General features: G+C 44.6%; 1 protein-coding gene and 1 pseudogene across 5 annotated transcripts in view; both read right to left on the bottom strand.

The window, feature by feature from the left end:
- The window catches only part of DIXDC1 (DIX domain containing 1), a 61,353-nt gene extending 34,960 nt beyond the window's left edge, over positions 1–26,393 (bottom strand). For 2 of the 5 annotated variants that reach the window (XR_004643655.1, XM_034754509.1), the window contains exons 1-2: positions 19,760–20,005; positions 442–571 (exon numbers count right to left, since the gene is read on the bottom strand). Coding sequence is in view for 4 of the 5 variants with exons in the window: in XM_034754509.1 (XP_034610400.1) it covers positions 442–571; positions 19,760–19,819 (190 nt within the window). In the remaining variant the exon portion in view is untranslated. Of the gene's footprint in view, positions 1–441; positions 572–19,759; positions 20,007–26,318 lie in introns of those variants that run through there. The other 3 variants (XM_034754508.1, XM_034754510.1, XM_034754507.1) reach the window with 3 other exon arrangements.
- Positions 8,348–8,727, bottom strand: LOC117868514 (annotated as a pseudogene).
- Positions 26,394–26,730: the final 337 nt, after the last annotated feature.

The following is a 26,730-nucleotide window of genomic DNA, read 5'->3' as shown; positions in this document are numbered from 1 at the left end:
AGCCACACATTAGTCCCACCTTAGCCCATACACCCCTCTGGGTCCCTAATGCCATTCATCAATATGGGAAATACTTTCATGGTTCCCTTAAAACAGCTCAGCTCCTCTTGTGGCAGTTATCGTGGCCACGCTCGCAGGTTTTGGCATGTGTCAGGTGACAAAGTGAATGCAGTTCTCAAAGGGCCTGGAACTCGGCCACTAGCCAAAGGTTAGCAAGTGATACTGAGCGAACACATAAGGACTTCAGTGGAAGATTGGTTTTTATGATCCACAATCTTCCTTTCTCTTAAAATGACCACCCTGCTCTGATACTGCAGTGCCTGCTGGCCAGCCTCACACAGGTCCAAACATTCCGCTAGCAGGGCCTCACCAAGATGCGCTTCCTCCATGCAACGCCCCACAGCCCCTACAGGAGCAATAGTGCCATTTGGTGTTACTGACCTACAAGTTCAATGAGAGTGGCCAGGATGACCCCATCTCGGAGATCCTGCCTTAGGTCTTGCACTGGCTTTATTGCTGGCTTCTTCTTCAGCTGGGAATTCACCCAGGCCACGTACGCCTGTAGTTGCTGCTGTAAACAGAAAAGAAAACAAAATATTGCAAGTCAATGTTTTTTTAGGAAGTAGTTGCACAATACTCACCTTTCACTCAATCGTATGTTCACTTAGATCACAAGCACAAATGGGTTTCATCCCACCACCTGCATGACTCTGGTTCACGAAACAAAACCGACGTTCTGTTTGGAGTAACTCGGTACAAGCCAGAACTGGAACAGCAGGAAGAACTGCAGGTCAGGATTGAGAGGCATCAGCGCAGCTTAGAAGGAAACTTGCACTGAACCTGCCTGCAGTATATCTGGTTCAAAACAACCACTGCCAGTCCCTCACTTTTATTCCCAGCATTAATTCACTCCTAAAATGTTAAAAACCAAAAATTACTGACTTTTGGATATTTAAAAAATAAATAAATATAGCTTAGTTGACAGTTAAAATAACCAGTGTAATTTTCAGTTAATTACACTAATTGTTAAGGAAATGACTGGATTTTATAATGGGCCAATTTCACTTTGGTATATGGTCCTGACACTCTTGGGCCCAACTTTCGACAGCCTTGCACCTTGTGTCATCATTTACATCAGTGCAAGAGAGTGCAAACTGTGTGAAGAACACTACCACTCTAACTGGGTAGTCTTTTACACTGTCTTTGCACAGGTGTAACCAACAGCAGGAGGCGTCAGATAATAGAGAACCAGGTTTTTGATCTCCGTAAGTAGTCATCTGGTGTCAGGGGCTGACATGCAAAAGTAGTCCCATGTGCATGTGTAAGGAGTTCACCTTTTCATTCCTATACCTTACATGAGACTTTAGTGGCTAGTAGAAGCCCTGGTGAAACTGGAATTCCTTTGGGACAAGGGCTTGTGCAGCACGTGGAGTGTAATCAGATTTATCCCTTTATGGGATTACCTCCCTTTTCACTAAGCTTCCCATTATTCTGCAGCTGTGGCGGGTTTTAAGTCTCCATTCCACATTATCCCAGCAATATCAGTCATCGTTTATGCTTCTACAGCCTGCCACAAAGTCACATTCTGATCACAACACCACTTGTAATCGTCCTGACAAGGGAAATCCAACTTTAAACACAACACAGCTCAGTCTGTCTGCTCAGAAAGGTGCCCGGACACTTGTGTTCAATTGGTTCTGCTCACTCAGCGGATAAGTGTGGAGCATGGTGTGAGAGGCACACTTGGGCGGTTGCTCAATTCGTTATGTGCTGAGTGGGAAGTCTAGACTTTGGGAGACACATGAGACTAATGCAGGCTTGCTGGAGTGGATTTTGCCTCTCCTGCTTTGAGTCCAGTATAGTCAGCGCTCTAACTCATTTAGTGTAATTTAGTTCTGAAGGTGCCAGTAGGTGTCAATTTTGCCTGCCCAGTTGAAAATGTCACCAGCTTCCACTGAATGGGAACACGAACCATGGAGCATAAATACAACAAGCAAAGTCCTGGCTTCTCTCCCACTCATACAACAGGTACAAGAGGATGATCCCGCATTGGTTTTCAGGTCGATAGTAATAACTGCCCATGCTAAAGTGCGAGGAGGAGTTGAGTTCCTATGTGACCTAAGTTGGATAGAAGCACCTAGGCCCAAGAAAGGAGGGGCCTGGGACTTTGCACCAGGATCCAGCCACACAACACAATTTAATTTCAAGGACAGACCAGAACTCAAACCTTCTACTACACAAAGATTCAGTGACGCTTTAATTTATTCAAGTAACTATCAGTGGAAGAGAGAGATGTTTATTTACAGAGCCATCTGTTACCCACTGAAACAGCTACAGCACCCTTATGGAAAAGTCCTATACAATTCAATAAGGTTCCATAGAGCTTGAACAGGGTTACATAGAAATGATTTCAAAACCTATAAAATGAAAGAGAATGATCTCCTTTTTACACTTTTTTTTAATTAACCTTCCTATAGGAATCTACATTAGGGGTATAATTCTCTACTATATTCTACAGGATGGTCCAAAACACTATAGAAAGGTTGCCATATTCTATTAGATTTGGTGGGTCTTTTCCCTATAAGCAACTCTTTTTCACACAAAGGAAATAAGTTATATAAAAATACAGCCTTATAATTAACAATTTAATACTTTCCCCTTTGTTTTCTCCCATTCGTTGCACACAAAATAAAAATCACTATTTTTGGATAGGCATTTTTATTGGTATGCAGTAATTAGTATCGTTATTAGAAAATCACTTCTAAAGCCCTGTAAATTTACACTTTAAATGATCCTCTCCAAAAAAAGACAACTTTCTGTGGCTGTGCAATAGTGATGTCGCTATTACTAAGGGAAGGATTTCACAGTAGTTACTGCTATAATACTGAGACTTCCATTTAATTAGCATGTTTAGTATTTTTTTTCCATTCAGAGCATAAGATTTTCCTGGAGCAGTTCAGACTGTTGGTTTGTTCATCAATAGCTTATTATGTGTCCAGAAAACTCTACTAGCTAATTAGTTTAGTGCAGGACTCCAGAGATACTCTGATTTCTGCAAAGCTAAAATCCCAAGCGGCAGCCTGTTATTTCTGGCAGCTGAGATGAACAGGTGACTGAATTTCCCAAGAAAAAAATAGACATGAAAGTTTAATGACCTAAATATTGCAGAGTGGTGTTAAATGCACTAAGGGATAAAACCACAAGCCCTTTACTCCAGACAGAGAACTCCACGTGTCCATATTCCAGTAAATGAAAAAAGGAGAGCAAATTTTGTGAGGATGTATTCTGCAAACGGAAAGAAGCATTTCTACACAGCAGATTTCATCCTTCAGGACAAAAGAAACACTTCCTGCACCATGTCCATCAATTAGATCAGATCCCACTTCTGTATTTGTCTCCATTCAATTCTTGAAGGTACAAACAGTTACACTTGATCCAAAATAGGAAACAGGTCATGACATTCACTGCACAACTTTGACATTCTCTCTGCATTCTTCTGTACCTAAAAATCTGAAAAACGGGTTGCGGATAATTTGGAGTCTCTTTGTCTGTCTAAGGTTCTTCTAGGAGTTAACTGCTCAGGAATTTGTTTGATACGCTTCTGTTAGCATCATGCATCAATTGGCAATCACACAAAAAGAATTTTCTCTGGAGAATAATTCTATCCATAACACTACACTACTAATTTTAATAAGCAGAAAAGACATTTTCAATCTGATAATTATTTTATTAATTTTAGATAAATCACATATTATATATAACAACTGGCCAAATTTTTCAAACAAGGACTCTGATTGTGCACCTCAGTTCTAATGGACCCAGCTTGAGAGATATTGGGCCTGATTTTCAGGGATGCTGAAAATCACCAACAGATCCCATTACATTCCAATGGAATGGTGGGTGCTTAGCACTTTTGAAAATCAGACCCAAGCATGTTAGACACCCTAAAAATAAGTTACCCCAAATCAGTGGCTACTTTTCAAAATGTTAGTGTCCAGTTTGTAAAGTGATGAGCATGTTAGAAATGCTGACAGGCAGATTTCTCACAATGTGATACAGGTATGTACTAGGTATGAAACGATACTTATTGGAAAGACAATGTGTGCTTTATAATTCTTCCCACAGATGTAATGTTTTACTTCCTCTTTCTGATTATTTTTAGAACTATCTGGGAATGTAACTAGTCATGTTTCCTTGTTCCCTTAACAGTCCACATTTTCCCCTACTTGTTTTCGGTCTGTATGGAAATTCCTGCAAAAGACACTGAAAAATTTAATTTTTGGCTAATTAGCCAAGATTAGTAACAATATTTGAAGTCTGGATCCAGCCGTGGGCAATAAAAAAGGGAAGCTGGAGTCTGCAGTCTGTCCCTTTTCCCAGCCTCTCTCGGGAATATTTTTCCATAGTGCTAATTATGAGTTTTCATCTGTGCAAAGGATATTTAAGGTCTAAAAATTACCCACTATTCTTTTATTCTGGAGAATCACAATCACCCAACAGACCTCACTAGCATAGTAGGTATCAGGGTCTAGCAGCCTCATTAAGCCAATGCTGTCAAAATTACCTGTGTTACATTTAGCTTCTTTAAATTAATATCCACTGAGTCAGGGTGTTCTCTCTTCTGCTTCAGTCTTTTGCTTGCTTGCCCCTCTCTTACCCTCCCTTCTTCCATCACTCAGGAGCTGCTGTCTCTGCATCACTGGTCGTCAGTCCTTGACCAGCATTTCTCAGGCACTTCGGCTGCTGACGCTGGACAAGATTTTTAACCTAAATACAACTTCTTTAAATTGCTCTGGTGGCATGAAGGAGCCACAGTACCCCAGAGGAATTCTCAAAGAGCAGGAGCAGTATAGGACCAACGTACATTTTACTCCACAGTGTCCTCCTGCAGTCCCAGTATGGGGCCATGTTGGGCATGGGATGGGGAGTGGTCAAAGCATTCTGTGCTGCCTCTGGGGCTGCTCGGATTTACAATGGGGCCCAACTGGCCCCCAGAGCAGCTCAGAATCCAGGGGGCACAAGGTGGTATTAAACCATCTTTCCACCCCACTCCTCCTAGACTTCACCTTCTGTGTTGTGTCTCCTGACAGACCACAAATCTGAGTGAGAAGAATTGATGAGCCTGAAAGAGGAGTGATTGATGCAGCAAAAGACACCCATGCCTGGTGGGAGAGAGAGAGAAGATGGAAAGAACAGAGCGGTCATTCCCTTTTCCCTCACCCCCTCCTTCCCCATACCTTGTGATTGTTTGTTACATCCACTTGTGGTGTCTTGTCTTTATTAGACAGTAAGAATTCTGGGACAGGGATCATCTTTTACTCTGTATTTGTGCAGCACCTATCACAATGGGGGCCTGATCCTGACCGGGGCCCTGTATGTGCTACTTCAATACTAGTAAATAATAACAAGGTGTCCTAAGCATGGGAGCAGAACAGACAGAGAGAGGAGCCCAGGCCAGGGACACGGAAAGAAGCTCCAGGTCTGGTAGAGGAGGCAGAAAGAGGGGCCCCAGGCCTGGACTGGGGAAGCCCATATGCTTCCCTGCCTGCTCAGGCCCATAGCCCTGACAGCTGCTCAGACCCTAACCTATTCTAATGTTGAACCTTTGCTCTTTGAGTGGAAAAGGAAGCTCCCACAGCGTCTATTACCCTGGCTCCTGTGACACCATTACCCTGCTGGCTCCTGCCAACTACAGATGCTTCTAAACAGCACAGGATTTAACAAATCCCTGGAGCTTCCCCTTGCTGTCTTATAATCAGTCTGGCTCATGGCTGCATCCCAGGCTGTTCTGAGAGGTAACAGCTATTGATCTAGACACCCCAGCCTCCTCCTTTTCCCGAAGCACTCACCCTTGAACCAGCGACTGCTCAATAGCTTGCCCAACCTCTGTCACTAACAGGCTGAGTTTTGGTCCAGCCGCATCCTGGGCTCTGTGGGGCAGGAATAGGTTCTGGTCCCACACCTCAATCTGAATTTCTCTCAGAAGTGAGGATTTTTTTTTTTTTAGGAATAACATATCACCCTCAGCCCAAAGATTTACTATACAGAGCACAGATTATTAGGATTGCAAAGGGGTTAAGATTAATCCTATTTAAATTAACACGGCTTTGTGTTCCAAAAGAGGGCCTGCTTTACCTGAGCTCTGTGAATGGGAAAGTAACTGTCTTACCTGGAGCTGCCTGGGGCCAAGATTGCTGAAGCTCCCAGGCAGCGTTTTTCTCTTACATTCAGATCACTATGGATCTTTCAGGACAGGGCCAGAGTTTGAAGGAACGGACCCTGGGGCCATCTGCTGTTGTGGACACATGTAGCTCCTTCTGCAGGTGAATCACAGCTGGGAACTCTCCAAGTTCTCCACTGAACACAGCACTGATAGGGGCAGGATCATAACTGTCCAATATTTCTAGGTGTGCATTTTTGCTAGTTTAATTACAAAGTACCCAAGACTGAGGAGGTGGCTCACACCCAACTGATGATGGGACAGATTTTGCAGGGCTCAGCACTACTCACCCCAGGAACTATTTTGCTTCCAGTAACAGGGAGCTATAACAATTTTTCAGTGCAAAAAACACCCCTTTAGGGTGAGGGCCTCTTCTCAGGCATTGGAGGCACTTAAGGTTAATTAGTATTATCTAATACTTATGTTGCAGTAGAGTCTGGAGAGTGCAGTCAAGATTGGGGCCCCATTGTGCTAGGCACTGTACAAACACACAGGAAGACAATATAATTTATAATTTAAGGAGACAAGTGACATACAAAGGGTGAAGGGAGAGGAATGCAATAGAATATATACAATTGTATACAAATGTGTTTTTTCATTATAAATAGATGAAGTAAGAGTCAACTATCCCCATCTGCCCCTCAAGCTGTCATTAACTGGCTGATATATTTTGGGAGAGTCACAGCAGAAGTATGTCTTGAGGAGAGAGCTGACAGTAGAGCAGCCTTACAGACTGGTTCAGGGAGGGTAAGTAGCAGTGTGGATGAAGGTGCAGAGACTGTTTTATGAGAAGCTGATAAAGAGGTGGATGAGGCTGGCAGGGTTGACACGGTAGAACTCAGGGGCAAACAAGCAGGAATGCGTAGAGCTGGGAAGGATCTTGAAAGTAAGGACCAGAAACGTGAACTTGATGCAGTGAAGCAGGAGGAGCTCCGAGAAGGATTCAAAGAGAGGAGCGACAAGATCAGAGAGACAAGCAAGGAAAATGATTTTTATATCTTCACTCTCAGTGGACTGTGGGGATGGAGGACAGTGTGAGTGCTAAGGAAGCAGGATACAGAAGGTTGCAGTAATCAAGGTGGGAGATGAAGAGGACTTGGACAAGCGTTTCAGCTGTCTAGATAAAGAGAAAGAGCTGGATCATGGACATATTATCAAGGAAGAAGCAGCAAGATTTGGATATGGGCTAGATGTGCAGGGGAAGAGAGCGCAAGAAATCAAAGATGATATCCAGATGATACTGTTTGTCACCAATGACAAATAAGGAAAGGAAGGTAAAGAGTAGATAAGCTACAAGAGATTGATGGGAATAGCTAAGGCATGTGAGGGAGAACTCGCAACAGATGTGTTGTTCACTTCCTTTCTGGACTTCAAACTTATGCCTCATTACATGCCAAAGGCAAGTGGCTCTCTCAAAAACCACATGCCCCATCATGTGTTAATATTTACATAACACAGTTTAGATACATATGAGTGCGTCAGCTTGTGGAGTCAAGACTCCTGGGTTCTATTCCTTGTCACAGAAATGATGTGTGACTTTGTGCATGTCACTTACTCTCTGTCCATTTTGTTTTCCCTGTCTGTAAAAGAGGGATATTAATCCCCACCATGCTAACATGTGTCGACATCCTGGAAAGGAGGGTGTCATAGAAGGGGAAAGTACTATTGGAGTTATTATAGTAAAAGTTAATATGTAATTCTATACTAAAAGACTGCAGATAATATGGAGATCGGTGCTAGAGCAGCAGCTCAGAGCTTTCCCTCTACACAAGGACCAGAGAGACAGTGAGGGCAAGAGAAGCCAGGAGCTCTCGGCCTGCAGTCCACCCACCACCATCTCTTCCCAATGTCACCATGCATCAGCCTGCAGGTGGAAAGAAGGAAAGCATAACAGCATTAGCAGCATTAATATTCCCCTCCTGCTTCTCCCATCTCAGTCTCAAAACGAAGTACATAAATTATATAGGGCTTGTAGTGAATTAGGATTGTACCTGGCACTTAACTGGCTGATTTGCCCCTTTCCCCAGATGAGAGAGAAGAGAAATAACTAGCTCTTCTAGTGTGACATCTCACATGAGCCTTAGCTGCGTTTTTGAGGATGTTTCAACTTTAAAGCGGGATGGAAACTTAGCCCCCGAATCCGTCGAGCGTGTGACCCTGGCGCTTCAGAGCATAGACTATGTCCCTGGCAGTCAGTGTCTTTCACTTGGCATGTTCAGTGTAAGTGACAGCATCACGGATGACTTCTCTAAAAACACTTCAGCACTCCTTGGGTTTCTTCATAAATCAATCCGGAAATACGCTTTACACCACCACGGCGCGCCAAACGACGAATAGCCGGCTGCGTGATACCTGGAATGTTATCACGGAGCATCTTGCAATGGCGCTTAGCACCCCCTTTCCCAAACCCTTACCACCTTTGCCGCAACCAGACATGATGCCACGACCTTCAAAACACCCTGCTTGGAAAACCAGAATAAACTCTAGGCATTCTCATCAGCCCAGTGTAACTTACCATCTGCCACTTAGGGCTCGATTCCCTCCCCTTTCTAGCACAGTATCAGTGGGGAGTCAGCCATGTCTGCCTGGCAGTAAACAAAACATCATGTTTTAAAGGCAGGTTATTGTGCCTTCGTGTACTAGTCTGCCCTTTATTTTACCCCTTTTTAGAGTCCCACTTGCATGGGACAGTGCGGGGATAACTGCCTTGAAACTTTCAAAACTTTCTCAGAGGTTTGGGGGCTGCTTGTTTTGAAGTTCATCCAGCCTCTTCTGCTTTCAGTAGGCAGCATAGTTGATATACCAGATCCCTGACTTTTCTTGGGTTCTGAACTTCTTGCTACCTCTTCCCCATAGACTCTCACTACCATCTGCTTCTGGGAAGAGGCGCGTCTCCCTTATTTCCAAATTTATTTGGTGACAGAAAAGGTCTCAAGAGTCTGAATCTCTCCCCATGGCTGGGCTTGAGAGTTCAATCTAGGATGATAACAGGTCTCGCAGTCTTTCCTCTGCTTTTCCTTTACATCTTATGAACACTGCTCACAGAACACGTCTAGCGAGATCAGTAGGAAGCTTTCTGTGCCCACTGCCCTCATGCTGTGGGGCTGGTTTCAGTATTAAAGGCATTCAGTGTCCTGGATGTTCAGAGCACTGAGCCAAGTGTCTGCAGCAATGAAGCTCAAGGACCGGCCTAATTGCATCAGGACGTAATGTGTTTAAGGCCTTGCATGGTTTCTAAACTCTCTGACATTATCTTAATTAGATGATCTCTGTAATCTCCCATGTTCTTCCACTTTGGGTTTCTGTTGGTTTTGTTTTGACTAGGTCTTTGTAGAAGCAGAGAATAAAACCCCACAAACAAATAGAACGATGTTACCCTCCAGACCAGCATAAAATGATTCATCCTGAAAAGAGATGCCTGGGTCTGATTCAGGCTGCCAAATACACGGGAGCAGCCTGGATCTGGCCTCCATGTAATGAAACCCAGGACTGTGGGCCTAAGTGAGTCCAGAATGTCTATGTCGGGTTATGTTACAGCCAAGGCTGCTCATTCATAAAACGTTCACTTCAAAGCCTGACATTCAATTTCTTTCAAAACAACGTTTGGGCCAGTGTAAATTCTTTCTTATTCAGTATAAGGCCTGTCCCAAGCACACAGAATTCCTCAGTCATGGCTGCACTCTCTGGAAAGGAGGCAGCAGTGCAATTTTGCATAGACAAGGCGGCAGAGATAGTGCATGAGCTGTAAAAAACAAAGCTGCATCAAAATTCTTGACATAGCATCTAGGGAGGTGGTGAATCAGGTCAGAATAAAAAAGAACTACCTGAACCTTCACCCATATTTGGAATTGAACGTGGGCATTTTTAAAATTCTGGAGTGTTTGGAGAAGTGCTTTTCACTGACTTGCTGAGATATGGAGAGAAATATCATCCGGGGGTTCTGCTGGAATTCTAGCCAGGATTGGAAAACCTGTTCTCCATGTGATTTCTAGCCCAGTTTTGAAGACCCAAAAGGTTCAAACCACTGGGAGAAGCGACCTAGCCAACCCCATATACCACACTATTTCCAGAGTGTGATGATAACAGCTTCCCAATAGGGATGCTATAGAATGAGTATGTCTAGGAATTTACAGAACTCTACTTTCAGGAATGACTTGACGAGAGAAAACAATACATGTGGAGGAAGGAATAAAGCCTGAATGTTGACCGAACACTGGGCATACTCAACAGGATTTTCATGCCTGCCTTCTAGTTTGTATGGTCTTTTTATGGTCTTCAGCTAAATTGTTGCTTCAGATCAGTAAATTAATCTCAAACAATGGTCCCCAGCTTAATTAGCTGGATTTAAAAAAAAAATAGAAGCACTGGGTCCACTTCTGCCCTCCTTTATACCAGGAAGTCCCTCTGAAATTATTGGGGGTGTGGGGCCATGACCAACAGCAGAATTCAGCCCAAAGACTTTAGACTGGATGTGCCCAAAGCTGTAGAAAGCCATTGACCAGGTCTCTCAAATTGTTGAAGGGATATTCCTGTCAGCTCTGTGTGGTCAGGATGTGTGTAATTGACTAAGCAGAGTTCTAAACCCAGCCGTCTAAACTCACCTTTCTAAATACAGATCTCACACAGTAACATCTCTAACCCTCCATTTAAAACTCCTGGTTTGGCAGAACAGTATGTCTGGCTCCAAGTACAGAGGAGCTGGAATCTTTACTTCTGAAATCACTTGCTCAAGTCCTGGCAGTAATGGCTGGGTGGGAATGACAGCCACCATCGGAATCCCAGCTAGGCTGCCATTTGCTCCAGGGAGGGGACTAAGTTACTGGCCTGTGAAGATTGTTTGGTCTACGAGGGAGCAGCTTGTTGGCAGAGCTTCAAATGCCAACTCAAGCTCCAAGAGGTATGTGAAGGATGAGGTGATGGGCTAAAAGTGCACTTCACACATTAGCCAAAAGAAAACAAGGGCAAGAATTTCCAGAGCTCCCACCCACCCAACACAGCATTTGTCTATGACAATTTCTCTCAGAGATTTCCCTCTTTCTTTCAGCCACAACCAAGATCCCCATATTTCCCGCAAGAAAATCAGACTCCAGCCAATAGAAGGGGCAGGGCCAATGTGATAACAACGGAGTTGTTGCTCATTCCAGGTCCAACCCCCGAGTGGCAGCATATAATACCCAAAGGCACTGGCTAATAATCCTCTTCATTCAGCCTCCAGAGCTCTGAGAATTAACCATTTGGAGTCTCCCATGTTTTGATCAGAAAATCATGCCTGAAATGTAATTTTAACACCTTCTGTCACTCAAGAGCTTTTTATGTCCACACTGACTTATTAGTTATGCTCCAAACCCCACACTCTCTCTTCTGTCCATGCAGACTCAGGCCTTAGCAGGGCTGGGTGCAGCCCGGGGAGCCAGCGAGTCTGAGACTGTTGGCAAATTTTCAAATATGTTATTTTCAGACATACCATTTCTAGAGCCAAAGAAGAGGAATTGGGAATGACGGACCCTATTTTTATCATGGTAAAGTCAGGTCCAGATTAATCATTGAGCACTCAGTGCACATGCACAGGGCCCCTATCTCAGGGGGCCCCCTGATCACCCAGAAACAAAAACAAAACTGAGTGGCGCAGCTACTCACACAAATTTGGCCCAGCTGCCCTTCCATCTTGATGGGGCTATATGAGTACAGGTCAGGCGGGGGAAGTGAGCAGAGCGGGGTGGCCGGGATCAGGAGGAGCCACCCTAAACCAGGACAGAAGCAGAGCGCTGAGCCAGGGGGATGCTGGTGCGTGCCCAGGAGGATCCCAGGGGCAGTGGGTAAGGAGCTGGAAGTGAATTGCTGGTGGGCTATGTGGGTGAGGGTGGAGAGTAGGGGGGCTGTGGATGAATGGGGGTTGTTGGGTTTGGGGTCCAGGATGCTGAGGGCTGAGGACAGTGGGGCTGCAGTGAGTGGGATGTATGTCAGGGCTACTAGAATATCAGGATAAGTGAGGGCTTGAAGAGGGTTGTTGGGTATATCTGGGATGGGGGCCATTCAGGGGTCTGTGTGTGGGGTGGGAGGGACAAGGCATTTGAGGATCTGTGTATGGGGTGGTGAAAGAGTGGCATTCTGGGATGGGATAGGTAAGGGAGGGGTGCTTTAAAAAGGAGGGGAAGCCCCCAATTTCCATAGTGCACAGGGTGCCAAAATTCTTTAATCTGGACCTGAGCACAGTGCGAAACCCCAAACATTGTGGGCCCAATTCATGGCTCAGCTGCATGGCCCCTTTACACCATTCTAGAAGCATAAAGGGCTGTACAGCCGTGGAACTGACCCCTCCCCCCCAATATGTGTATGGGGCCCCACTTGGCACAGAGCTGGTAGAATAGCTCTACGCCAACCTTCCTCTCACAAGCCTCAGGCAGGGCCTGCCAGAGAAAGGAGGTGCAGGGTGACTGAAATGCCGCACCCTCTGGGGCTGTGGGCACTTAGAGTAAGTTAGAGTCCTGAGGCTGCTGTAACGTACAGAACGGCTAGGCAGGCCACACCACAACCTATTTTACTTAATTTACTTACTTACATACACACACACACACACACACACACACTTTGTACATTTAGGCCAGGAGATGAGAAAGAGGGAATCAGGAGCAGTGTGATGAGGCCAATAAATCTGAGAACAAATCCATTTCAACCCCTCTCCTCAACGTGTACCCTGCACTCTGGGCTGTTGCTGCTATAGGGATAACGACACCTTGAGCTGAGAGTACACAGCGCTACTGCTTAGCAACAGGTTCTGTACATTTAAAAATAGCTGGAACATTTCCCTTATATTTTAGTCTGTTTCCAAGCAGAGATGAAGCGGCTCACAGCCAGGAGAGGGGGCTGTCAAATTCATAATTTAACCACTTTGGCACCACTGTGCATCAAATGAAATTGGCCTTGCCCAAAGCCCCAGCTACCTACCTCAGTTCTGATTCTTTAGGAGACTGGGAGCTAATACTTAAAACTGTCACTAGATGTGCTGCTGGATGTGCCATCTTTCCCCTGAGATATAAAACTGAGATCTTGAACATTTGTCATCATTTATTACAACCCATTTTTTGCAAGAATTGGGTTTTAATGCCAGCGTCCTGAACAATTTCTACCTCAAGTATTCATATTCTGCCTCCCTTTATCTCCCCCACAGTTTTAATTCTTCACTTCCTATCCTAAACTCTTGCACAGTCATGTTCTAAATAGCTGTCCTGTTCCACCCTAGAGATGATTACATTTCAGTGCTGGGTGAAGTGATTCTTGCATGTGCATATGTATATAGATATTTTGTACAATCAGTGATGCACTTTGGGATCCATTTGGAAAAGGTGCATTAGATAAATAAAAACTTATATTTCTATTTATTATTTGTAAAGGGACTGCTAAGTGCACAAGAAACAAACTACTTACAGTACTGCCAGCTGGGAACAAGCTGTTTTATTCAACTACATAACAGAGTGGGGGAAAACAGGCACCAAGTAACTAGGAAGTAAGGGAGGAGTGGAGCATGGCTCCCATCCATAATACTCACTGTAACCCATTTAACTCCTTGACCACTTTTACTACAGTTTTTTTAAATCACACATGACACAGAAGCCAGCACCACCACTCACACTCTACTGACCACAACTTCATTTCAGTTTGCTGCACTGTAATAACAACTCCCCTTAAATCTCCTCCGATGAAACCATGCCTAAATGAGGAGACCGCAGAGAAGAATGATCTGTAATAGACATCTGAGTATCAATCATTGTTATCACTATAGACTAACAGGGTATTTAAACTTTTGCAGGACACATGTGGGAGAAATGTCCCTGTGAATTCCTTTGTTTCCCTCTATGTAAGCAACCTGTATCTTCCTTTGGCTCTGCCCAAATGGTTGCTAAAAGACCGTACCAACACATATGGTAGCTGTGATTCTAGAATTCTCACTCTGTTCCTGCCTGCAGTGGGGTGTTTTTGTACGTGGCACCTGATCCTGCTTTCCTCAACTGGGAACTTTGCATGTCACTTCCATAACATGATGGGCAGACCCTGTGATTATGCTATTTTCCTATGCACATACCTTTAACCCCTCAGACTGTTTCTAAAGGCCCTGCAAGTGCTGACTACATCCTAGACAGGCAGCTCTGGGCATTGATGCTATGCCTGAAATCTACAGTGGGCATCCATCTGGTTAAACACATCTCAGCACTTCTGCAGGATATAATTACCTCTGAAGTTCAACAAGAAGGAAAGTCACTAAAAGGCAAGATGCCAGAGTTTTTTCATTTTAAATTGACTGCTGAACTCCCCACACAACACGTCATTCCCTTCCCAAGCTGTTGCCTCAAGAATAGTTTCTGGCACCTTGCAGAGAGTGTTTTAGTGCCACCGCCTCCTCTCCAGGCTGTTTTTTCAAAGCCTTTTTTCTTTAAATAAACATAATGTTTCCATTCAAGCCCACATGTAACAGGCTTTGCCCTTAACAGTCAGAGATCATCGAATGGTTGCTGCCAGTATCTTGGAGTAGACGCTTCTTTCACCCAGAATCTCAAGTGGTCCCACTGCACCAATTCAAACAAATCAAAGACTTAGTTTAAAGTCTGTCAGATCAAATCTGGATGAAACATTATCCAACACTTCAAGGAAGAAAAGGAACATTGGCCCTTTATATTCAGGGTTAGACAGCGGCCAGCTCTGCATACGATGTAGGAGAAAGGGAGTCAGGAACCTTGTGTCCTTGGGAAAAGGCTGGGCACAATGTGACTGAAGAGTGCTGTTGATGATGCTATGTCAAGACAAAAACATCTACCCTCCAAGGAGAGGAAGTAGCCAGGGAGGCAGCATGATCTAGTAAACAGGACACTGGACTGGGAGTCAGGAGACCTAGATTGTTTTCCTAGCCAGTGGCTCACTGTAAACTTGGGCAAGTGACTTCTCTTTCTGCCTCAGTTTCCCCATTTGTAAAGTGGAGATAACAATTTTTACCTTTCTCCGTAAAGCACTTTAAGGTCTATGGAAATATCAATAACTACTTAACTGTTAATATTATTATTAATATATCCTGCCAAAGGATGGCAAAGCTGCTGCCGAGGAATCAATGCATAATCTAGCCCAAGGTCATTGAGTGAGTCTGTCAGAGCTGGGAATAGAACCCTAGCTGCTTGAATCCTAATCCTGTACCTTAACCACAAGGCATCTTTCCTCTGTTAATAGCCCTGCTGCTGGCCAGGCACAGGGGCTTCTTCTGTCAAAGTGATAAGAAACCCTACTTGGCCAAGCACTGAGGGATCACAGTACCTTGGTAGGAATAAAAGAATCTCTCAGTGTAAATCAATGTCTGGTAAACCCCAGCTGTGTTTTCTGATGCTTGGTACTTGTGGTACAGCAGAATTACCAAGCAGCTGCTGTCTGGCATCTCACAGACCAGATGGGCAACCTGGCAGGGCTATGCGGCATTAGCAGTTCTTTCATCTCCCTGCCTTTCTTGATCTGAACAAGCCTTAAGCATCTTGAACCTGATTCTCCACTTATTTACAACAGTGTAAAACAGGAATTCCAAATTCAATGGAGTTACACTAGAGTAAAACTGGTGTGAGGCCAGAATCGAGCCCATTATGTGGAAAATATCAAAGCCTCTAAGGAGTCATATATAGCCTAGTCATTGGAATCCAGCCTCAGTTGAGCCACTGCATCTCAAGAGTCATGGTCCCATAGCAAGTACAGGGATAGGAGTGACCCTAATGATCTGACCTACTACAGACAGGGAGACAGGAAAAAGTAAAAAACAGCTCTCCATGGTGAATCCTATTAGCCAAAAACAGTATTCATTACAAAGGGATACCTAGGGCAGATTTTTTTCTGCTAAGATCTCAACAGTTGAGAGAGAGAGATCTGTCATGGACCAAGAGGAACAGAAGAGCTGAGAGAACCGCATTGGAGAGAGACTCTTCAACGCCAGAAAATTACTCTAACTTAAAAAAAAAATAGGCTCTTTCACTGGTACTTGGATCTCACAGAGATGGGTCCTATTTAAGAACCTACGTATAAAAATAGATATAACAAACCCTGTTAACGCATAAGACAGACTGTGCATGCATAAAAGTCAGGCGGTTCCCATCACAGCAATCACTCAGCTAAAACCCAGCAGCGCAGGGACTATTATTATTTCCCACAACTAAGTGGCAATTCTGAGGCTCTTTGCTGCTGTCAGGCAGCGGCACGCTGATTCAGACAAGATTCACACAGGGGTCCTGGAAGAGTCCTCAATGTTTCATCCTCCAAGGAGGAGCCAGCCCTATGCAAAGACCATGCATGTTCTTCAAACATAAGCCTGGAAGGAGCAAACAGCCACTTTAGACGACACATTGCTCATAAACAGCCATCTACTGAGTCTGTCAAAGGAAATGATCCTCCTACTTCCAAAGGAAAGTATGGACGGGAGAATAATTGTTGAAGTTCAGGAGCATTAACTGCTTGGAGCTGTCAGGGCCTTTTCTGACATGTTTACTGAAGCTCTGAATTCCCCACCAGTCTGAAACAACTGACAGAAGTCTGTGCTCGTGTCCTAAATAAGCTGCATTTCTTCAGTGAGAGAGGTGTTGAGTTGAGACCACATAGATTGCATCATCACAAAGTAGAGCCTGTCCTCTAGGGTACTCTGTTATAACCTGCCACTTACAGCCACCGTGCATTCCCGTGCTGCCGTCCAGCTGCGGGTCTGAATTATTTAACGGCCTCAAAGCAGCAAAAGCTGCCTTTACAAACAGCAGGGAAGCACCTTCACAGCAGAATATTCCATTAATGAAAAAGGAACAGGAGTTGTATGATGCCCATGGGAGAGCTTTCTGCATTTCAACATTAAACAAAACTCACTCTGCTTTAGATGTATCCAGATGACATTCTTGCAGCCTCTCTTGGCCTAGGGACTTTAAAAGAGAAGGAAAACAGTCCTGAATCGCAGTCTGAAGGGCCCCTCAGCAATCAGGGATTATGTTAGTCACTGAGACAGCACCTTCTGACAGGTGATCTCTGAAGCAGAACAGGCACCAGCTGCAGAAAGGGCAATAATGGGACATTTCAATCCCTTCTCCTGGGTTAATGAGCCTAGTCCTTAGCCAGCAGGACAGAGAGGGAGGGAAGGAAACAAAGGCACCTACTCAACTCAGTTTACAGGCTACATGCAAATTCCCATGTGCAAATTGACTCCTGCTTAAGCCAGAACCACACCTGCTCTGGAGGACTGCCTGTACAGTGGGTGCATCTGAGCCTTGTGCGTGCATCTGTATGCATACTAATGAGTTGTGTGTTTGTGCGTACTGTATGTGCGTGTTCATCTTCCATGCACAGGTTTGGAAATGGAGCCCACATTCTGCAAGGTACATAATTCCAGTTACAGCCACCGGTTCACGGAGAGATGCGCTACAAGGGGCATAACAGCAGTTAAGTTGGTATGGTGGCTCCTTCAGTACCACAATTGGCCCATTGTGTGAAATCGGGTCTAAGACTTTTTAGCATGGACCTGGTTTTATACTCTACCCCAATGCTGAGAAGTTTCTTACTTTCAGCGCTCCTGACATCAGCATGCTGGGTTGGCATCCGTCACTACGACTTTTGCCTACGCATAAGGGCTGCACAGACATTGGGGGACACTGTTTCAAAGCTGTGGGAGGTCTATAAACAACCCTTTTAAGGCATAAGGAAGTATTGTGGAGAGAGTGTGTCTAGTGGGTCAGAACAGAGGATAAGGAATAGGGACTTTTTGTTCCGTTCCCAGCTATACAGGTGACACGCTGTAAAATGGGAATAATGATACTGTCCCACTTTACTAACTTGCCTTTAGTTTTAACTTGCAGTGCATGGGCTAGCCTCGTGCACTCAGCTGCCATGCAGGAGATTTAAGGGGGAATCCCAGTCTTGTTTCTCTGTCCCACGGCTAGACCGAAGTGGGAATATTGGAGTTGCTACTATTAAACTGGGAGAGGAAAGGGCTTTTGTTTTTTTCCCCATGGCTATGAGGACAGCCCTTGGATGATACCAGACAGTATGGGTGGGAGCAGACATTGCAAAGAGACTGATTTCTGCTCCCACATGGAGAACGCTTGTTTCATGGCCACCATTTTGGCTGACACCAGGAACTGAAGAGGGCTGAAAACAGGAGTCTCTACAACTTAAGCTAAAGAACCCGGCTCTCTAGCTCAGAACTATAACAGACTGACATCCTTTGTAATGAGTGCAGAAGAGATAACACACACTGACCAGTGGATTATACTAAAACTGCATGTGTTTGATATAGGATGGGGTTTTTGGTACAGGTCAGGCAGGATGGCCTGGTACAGGGATGCTGTTTTGAGGAGGGGGAAGGATATTTATACTGTTAAGCAGGAGGGATTTTCAAATCAGTAGAATATTAAAACAGATAAATGTGGCCTGCCATGAAGCTGAAGGCTCAGATCCTTCTTGTCCCCCCGTTTTCTGTCTGGGCCTACCAAGCCCAGAAGGGACCTGTGTTTGTGGCTGAGGATGGTGACAAAGAAAAGTCACGTGATGATGGGGCTTGGAATGGATGAAGAAGCACTAAATATAAACAAAACAAGCCATACTATCTAGGAAGGAATAAAATGTGACAAGATTCCATCACTTCCATGTGAGGAAGGAAACAGCAGGAAATCCTTAATTCCCTATTCTCCTTCCTTCTCATCTTACAGACAGGAAACGCCTCCTTATTGTGGTGTATAGGGTGCAGCACACTTTGCCCACAGAACCAGCCCAGCAGGGGCTGTCCTGGCATTTTTTACTGGGGCCACACAGAGGCAAATGGCAACTAGACAAAGTTCATTTAAACTAACTTTCTGTGCATCCTAAAGAGGGGAGGTATAAAACTATCCACTTCCCAATGTAGTCTCAGGAGTTGTAACTCAGTGACTTCTTGGCAGGTCTCACTCAGTGATTCAAAACTCATCTGGCTCCCTGCGATCAAAACAAGGAACTTAGACGCACTTTAAAAATGATAGTTTCCTCCCGTCCAAGCTGAGTTTCAATCCCTGGCTATTTAACCTACAAATCAGGATGAAAAACGAACCACACAAACCACAACATGCCACCCACTCTCAATAACTCTGCATGCCCTTAAAACAGACTTATAGCCTTTCCAACAGCAATTCAAATACAGAGACCTACAGAGCACATGAGGAGCAGCCACTTCTAAAGGGTAACTGTTCCCTCCTGACCTCGCTGCACTTTATATTACGTTTTGATCCCAGAGTAAATGCTTTTGCAGCATTTTGCACAGAAACTACCAGCAGTTAAGGACCCACAAACTCTTCTAAACTACTGCAAATCTGCAGAATGCCAGCTGGACTGCCCAGTATGCCCTTCTGTCACCAAGCATCTCTTTCTCCCTTTCCAGGATAATTTCTCTCTCCTAGTTTCTTATTAGTTCTGCGAAGCACTGGGAGGGACACAGCTTTATGAGAGATGCTATGTAACAGAAAGCTGCATTGCCCTGTAAGGGTCTGTATGAGACCTGGGACATGCATTTACCTCTGAGAAGCCCTCTTGCAGAATATCCAGTAAATTCCCCCTGGCCAAACAGGCAAGCATTCTTCACGAGCCACGTTCTCAGAGCACACAGAGCAGATCCTCCAACTCAGGGCGCGATCTCCTTCTCCTCCTCCTCCTCCTTTCAAAGACAAAGAGTTGGAGCTCATCGGGGACCTTATTCATAGTCTCATATGTGCAGCCCGTTACTGCAAACAGGATACTTGAGCCAAAGTCAAGACTCGTACTGAGCATGCTCGTGAGGGAGCCACTGAGGGAGTAGCAGGCGAGATGTCACACGGTTCCTATAGAAACGACTCAGCTCACAGGATGCAGGCCCAGGAACCAGGGGGTGAACATCTGAAACCTATTTCCAGCCAGCGGCCCTGGGCCCTGCGTCTCACACAGCGCCTGTTGGTACAAGAGACTTTCAAACCTACCAAACACAGCACGCCCTGTGCTGTGTGGGGGTGGGGAGTGAGTGCAGGGTAGAGGTTAGCAGATAGCAGATTCCTGGCTTACTTCAGAAAGAAAAGTTAGAGGAAAGGCTGGAACCGCGGCTAGCTGTAACTTTCATTGTTGCTGTGAAGCCATGGAGAAAAAGCAGAGGGCTCAGCAAACCCAGCTCCAGTACAGCGACAGGAAGCTGTAACCAGGCCCTTAGATAATTAGTTATATTTATACAGCACCTAAGCAGGGCTCTGTGGGCTGTGGGATAAAGTAAAGAGGTAAAAGGGAAGCAACTTCCAAAAAACAATTTAACACAAAGAAGCTCTGCAGAGAAAAATTACAGCTTAACTCTAGCCGATCCATCAGACTTCAACCCATCACCATAGTCAAGAGGCACATCCCCAAAAGGATGTAGCCTCCTGACTGAGTGCCACCTAGATGTATCTCTAGCTAGGTCCATCAAACAATGGGTTGCTCCAGCGAAGTTTGGCCTTTCTACTTTTACCCAATGCTTGACAGGCATTGCAGGGTTGGTGGGTGATTAGTGAACAACTTATCATACTTCAGCCCACCCCCTTGTCAAATGCCCAGGAAAAAAATGAGGAGTCTTACAGTGTGGCCAGAAGATTAATAGATCCAGGCTCTTTCTGCAAAGATATGCAGCAATTCCAGAACTGCCCAGTGACACTCAAGCTGCTCCTTTGGATTTCATCATGTGGTTTTGGCCATGCATTTCTGAGCAAGACAATATATTTAAAACACACAATTGTTTCCTGCCCAAATATAAAAAAGCAGAAGGCTTTGGAGTGGTTATCAATGCACAGATATATTATGCTTTGATAATGTTCTCTCTAATACAACTGGGTGGAACAAAATCATGGGACCAAAGAGTATGCATTATTGCCTGCAAAAATTCAGAAACTCGGGCTACAGGTCATCCACCAACATTGCCAACCCCAAGCTTTCAAAAATGAGTTGGGCCCCAAAAATCATGAGAGTGGCTTAACAATCATATGATTTAAAAAAAAATTAATACATTTTAGGTTCTTTTTATTTGCCGTCTGGTGATCAACGTTTTCAAGCTTTTCTCTAACCACAATGGCTCAAAACTTACATTATTTTTAACTATTTAATAAAAGCTGAGATTCTTGTGTAATCACATGATTGCAAGGGCTGAGGCTTAAAGATAAATGACAACTATTGTGTGACTCACAATAAAATCATGAGGGCTGGCAACATTGCTTATGTGCACTCAAGCCCGTCCCTCGTGAATCCTTGGTCTTGTCCTGCTTTTGGAACACAAAATGGCCAACAGAGTGAATGCAGTTAAGATTCAATCACAAGTTTTAATAAATAAAATAGATTGTGCCTTTAGGTTTTCAAGCAAGAGCTAGATAAAAGGTCCTCCTGGGGCAGAAATGTGACCTCAGCTGAGAAATAATGTTCTCATCTTTTGCAAAAGACATTATAATCAAACCCTCCGCTATTAATCTCAAAACCAGGCCCTATTTATGATCTACTTTTTAATGCAGAAAGTGCTATATAATAAATACATATTTGTAGCAGATATCTGAGCATTAACAAGTGAGGATATTATGGTCATCTCTCTGCATCAATTGAGTTTAAGACATAAAAAATGAGACAGAAATGTAGTTAAGCAAAATCAAATGCATGCAAGTGCAAAGCACTCATCTGCATAGAAATGTGACAGATGTCTCAAGTGATCTTTGATTTTTTTACAATTTGGTTTATGAGTTTTATAGCAGATTAAATATGATCTGCTCATAATCCGTACAGTCAAGAGATATTTTTCAGCCACAGGGAAAGCAGGCAGCCCACAACTCCGGATTTTTTTTTTAAATGACAAAACAGAGAGAGATGAGCTTGAACAGCTTGGCAACGTGGGACATCCATAGTATTTAAACTGTAAAATAAATTGCTCAAATAATGCCAAACAAAATTCACTGAGAAGAATTTTCCATTTTTCTTGGTCCCAAGGAGAATTTAGTGGGTGGCTTGCTCTATTAATATTAGGTAATGATGAAGCACCTTTATTAGCGCTTTCACCCCAGAATCCAGAGACTGGAAAACATTTGGGCAACAAATTGAGATGCTGCCAGCTGCTTTAGGGAGTTAACTCTGCTGTTAAGTTATTGCAGACAGTTTGTAACCTTCCATTCGGCTACAGAAGCCATAAATGAGATCATGGAAGAGACTATTCCAGCTCGTCTGGGATGCAGATTCACTTTCTCCAGAAGTAGGTGTGACTATACAAAAATCTGGAGTATAAACAACAATCCCAGGTTTCAGTGTGGGCTCTATATGGCACCAACACCTGGAAAAATGTAACCATCGGGGCCTGAAATAAGGAGTAAGCCCTGGCCTGGCCCAACACATACAGTATATTGTACATGGTACACCCTCCAGGGCACCCTGGAGTGAGTATCGATTGACACTGACAGGGCACATCACGCCATACATGGAACACCATGCACAGCACACTGCACCACACAAGGCACACCTAGTTCACTGCAAATGGTGACGGCTGACACGGTTAACAGATTGGATGTTACACACAGTTGAGAGCCTCATAAATTGAGCAGCTGTTTTTACATAGTGACCAACAGCAGAGTCCCTGTACCTTCTTTGGAAAGCCTTGTGGCAGAATCACTGAATGGGAGGGAGAGGCCTTGATGTTCATGGGGTGGCTGTGTCTTGCAGGAAAAGCAGAGTCCAGTGCAGTCTGGGGAAATGGCATTTTGTGAAGCCAGCAAAACATTGCATGTTACTAAACCAAGTAGCTATTAAGCCTGAGAAGCATCTCTCCTACCCCCACACTAGGAATGTTGAAGTCTAATTGGGCATTTTCCTGGCATGATCCAGGGAACCTGAAGCCAGAGGTGTCACCCATAATACACCTCTACCCCGATATAACGCGGCCCGATATAACACGAATTCGGATATAATGTGGTAAAGCAGCGCTCTGGGGGGGGGGGAGGGGCTGCGCGCTCCAGTGGATCAAAGCAAGTTCAATATAATGCGGTTTCACCTATAACACAGTAAGATTTTTTGGCTTCCGAGGACAGCGTTATATCGGGTAGAGGTGTATTGAAGAGGTCCCTTTTTGTCCTCTCATTATGTGGCCATCCCTGAACAAGACAGAGGATCCTGTTCAGATGCACTTTGGAGCAAGGCTTTGGAGTGGAGCCCGGAGCTGGAGTGTGGAGCAGCTCCAGAGCAGTGGAGCTGCAGGTTTTTGCCTGGAGCTGGAGCGGAGCCGGAGCACAGCTCCAAAGCCCTGTTTGGGAGAACTGTGGAGAAACTGGGCTGGCCCTGAGCTCACTCAATACGCTTCCAGATATTACAGATCATCTGGGTGATGAGTTCTCGTCTGTCTACCTTGTTGGATCAACCTGTAAAACAATATATTGGCTTGAAAAGATCATAAAGATTATAGACCTTCTGCCTGGTACCAGATGTGCAAGGGAGGAGGGAGTGTCTAGAAGAGCAATAAGACAGCCCCCTCCAGTCTAGAAAACTGATAGACCAAAGTGCAGGATATTCTCATTATGGTTGTCGGGAATCAGAGATGGAGCCATCTGTGGCTTCCCTTCTGTAAACTGGTTTTGCTGTCGAACACTTGCTTCTTCACTGGGACTCTGACCCCGAAATTACCCATTTGTGACAATCTGAATGCCAGAAAGAAAAAATCAACCAAATTAGGATGGCTGAATTGAGAGGCAATGGAGGATAGTTGGCCCTTTATCTGTTTACAATCAAAATTTAAACAGGGCAGATATAAGTGCATATTAAAAATACCGTATCTGTGATTGAATCTCCCTGATCCCACACTTTGTGGGTCACTGTCCTTTCAGATTGTAAACCTCTTGGTGGTAAGAACTGCATCTTCATATAGGTTTGCACTGCACCTAGCACAATGGGCTAGGTGCAGTACAAACCTATAAAAACAATCTGTAACCCACCTAGCCCCCTTTTTTGTCATATGACTGCAGGAGTGTGAACAGACCACTTCACCTTGAATGGTCCGTACATGCCGACTCCTTATGCTAAACAACCTGTTCCACCTTGTATTTAGCTGTGATACTCTGAGTACTTTTCCAGACATGAAGAAGAGATCTGTGTAGCTTGAAAGCTTGTCTCTTTCACTAACAGAAGTTGGTCCAATGAAAGATATTACCTCATCCACCTTGTCTCTCCAACGACCTTCAGGGCAGACATGTAGAATGTTAGAGATTTGTTGGTTACAGTGACCTCTGGTGGCCGGTTCCAACATAACCCTTGTGCTCCCAAACCCATTGTCACAAGCATGAAAAGCAACAATTGTTAAATCCCATTGTCTTGCTTCTGTATGTCCTCTATTTGAGATGTGATTATGATAATTTAACTATAAAAATTTAATAAAAATTAATAATAATTACAAACACTTTGCCCTTCCCTTGCCCTGTCTATCCAAAGATTTCGAAGAGTGACAAGGTAGGTGAGGTAATATCCTTTATTGCAGTGTTTCTCAAACTGGGGTCGCCACTTGTGTAGGGAAAGCCCCTGGCGGGCCTGGCCAGTTTGTTTACCTGCCCTGTCCACAGGTCCGGCCGATCGCGGGTCCCACTGGCCGCGGTTTGCTGCTCCGGGCCAATGGGAGCTGCTGGAAGCAGCGCGGGCCGAGGGACGTACTGGCCGCCACTTCCAGCAGCTCCCATTGGCCTGCAGCGGCGAACCGTGGGCAGTAGGAGCTGCGATCGGCCGGACCTGCGGACGGGGCAGGTAAACAAACCAGCCCGGCCCACCAGGGGCTTTCCCTACACAAGCGGCGATCCCAGTTTGAGAAACACTGCTTTATTGGACCAACTGATCATGATGAAAGCAACAAGTTTTCAAACTGCACAGAGCTCTTCTTCAGCTCTGTGTAACTCACAAGCTTGTCTCTTTCACCAAATTGGTCCAATAAAAGATATTACCTCACCCACCTTGTCTCTCTAATATCCTGGGAACAATACGACTACAACTATACTGCAAACAAAGATTTCAAAGCACTTAACAAATATTAATTAATTATGCCTCATGTCTACCCTTGGGAGGTAGAGAAGTATCACTGGAAGGACCAAGGTACATCAGTGAGATAATACTTGGTGCCACCTCAGATCCCTGGCCCTCCCTGCCCAACCAATATGCCATCTCCAGCAATGGCCATCCTTGATGTTTCAGAAAAAGGAAATTAAAAAAACACAGACTACACTGACGAAAAAAATTCTTTCCTGACCCCTGCAGGTGGCTGGCAGAAACCCTGAAGCATGAGCTTTTAGGAACATAAGACATAAACCAGGAATGAGCCCCACCCCTTACCATCATAAGCAACCCCATCATACAATCGTACTCTTAGATTTGTCCAGCTCTCTCTTAAAACTAATTTAATTGCTTGCCCACACAAATCCTATTGGGAGGCCGTTCAGAACTTCACCCCTCTGAGGGTTAGAAACCTTCTTCCAATTTCCATCCTGAACTTGTTCATGGCCAATTTATAGCCATTTGTTTGTTTGAGAACATTGTCCTTTAGCATAAATAGCTCCTCACCCTCCTCTGGTATTTACCCCCATAATGCATTTATAGAGAGCAATTATATCCCCTCTCAGCCTTATTTTTGCTAAGCCAAACAAGTCAAGTTCTTTCAGTTTTCTGTCGTAAGACAGGCCCTCCATTCCCTTGATCATAGTAGTAGCCCTTCTCTTCACCTGTTCCAGTTTAAATTAATCTTTCTCTACCATGGGTGACCAGAATTGTACACAATGAGTCAGTGGCTGAAACAGAAAGAGAACCCAAACCTCCTGACTTCTAGTGCCCTTGCTCTAACTGCTAGATCACACTCCCTCCATATTTAATAAAATTAAACAAAACAAAGTCAGAGGTATTCTTGGAACTGTCATAAAAGAGGGAAATGAATGCAAGTGAATCTGATGCTGAAAGTATCTGAGGCCATCACAGCCCCTACTATAGTATATACAGCCCTGTAGTGCCCCATCGTTACATTGATTAGCCGCCCTGGCATCCAACAGAGAGATTTTATCCCTGGGCAAAATAAAGAGTATTGGAAATTTACCGAAGGCTCGGCATGCCGAGATGCACTGCTAGGCACCACATCCATAGGAGTTCCCATGTCAGCCTCCACGAAGCTGGATCAGAACACGTTGGAACGGACCAGAAGATCCTCCCCTTGGAAACCTGAGGTGAAGAAGGAAATGTACTAAACACATAGAAAGCAAACTGTTTAGGAAAAAAAATTCTGCCTCTAATGTTTTAGGGGAAAGCAACCCTCTTCTCCCATCCCCTGCAGCAAACACCTGTGAAGGGCTTGGGACTCAGGTAATGGAAAACTAACAAACTGTGTGCCTCACAGGCAAAACCAAAGCATTTATGAATATGTACCCTGCAAGTGGTGGGTCCTTCCAGAATTGTCTAGATTAGAGTAATCAAAGCACCCATGCATTGTAACTGCTATAAGCCCTTTAATT

This window comes from Trachemys scripta, chromosome 21, assembly GCF_013100865.1.
Source record: "Trachemys scripta elegans isolate TJP31775 chromosome 21, CAS_Tse_1.0, whole genome shotgun sequence".
Lineage (NCBI taxonomy): Eukaryota > Metazoa > Chordata > Testudines > Emydidae > Trachemys > Trachemys scripta.
Note: the sequence above shows the minus strand (reverse complement) of the source record. Positions and strands in the feature narration are given on the sequence as shown.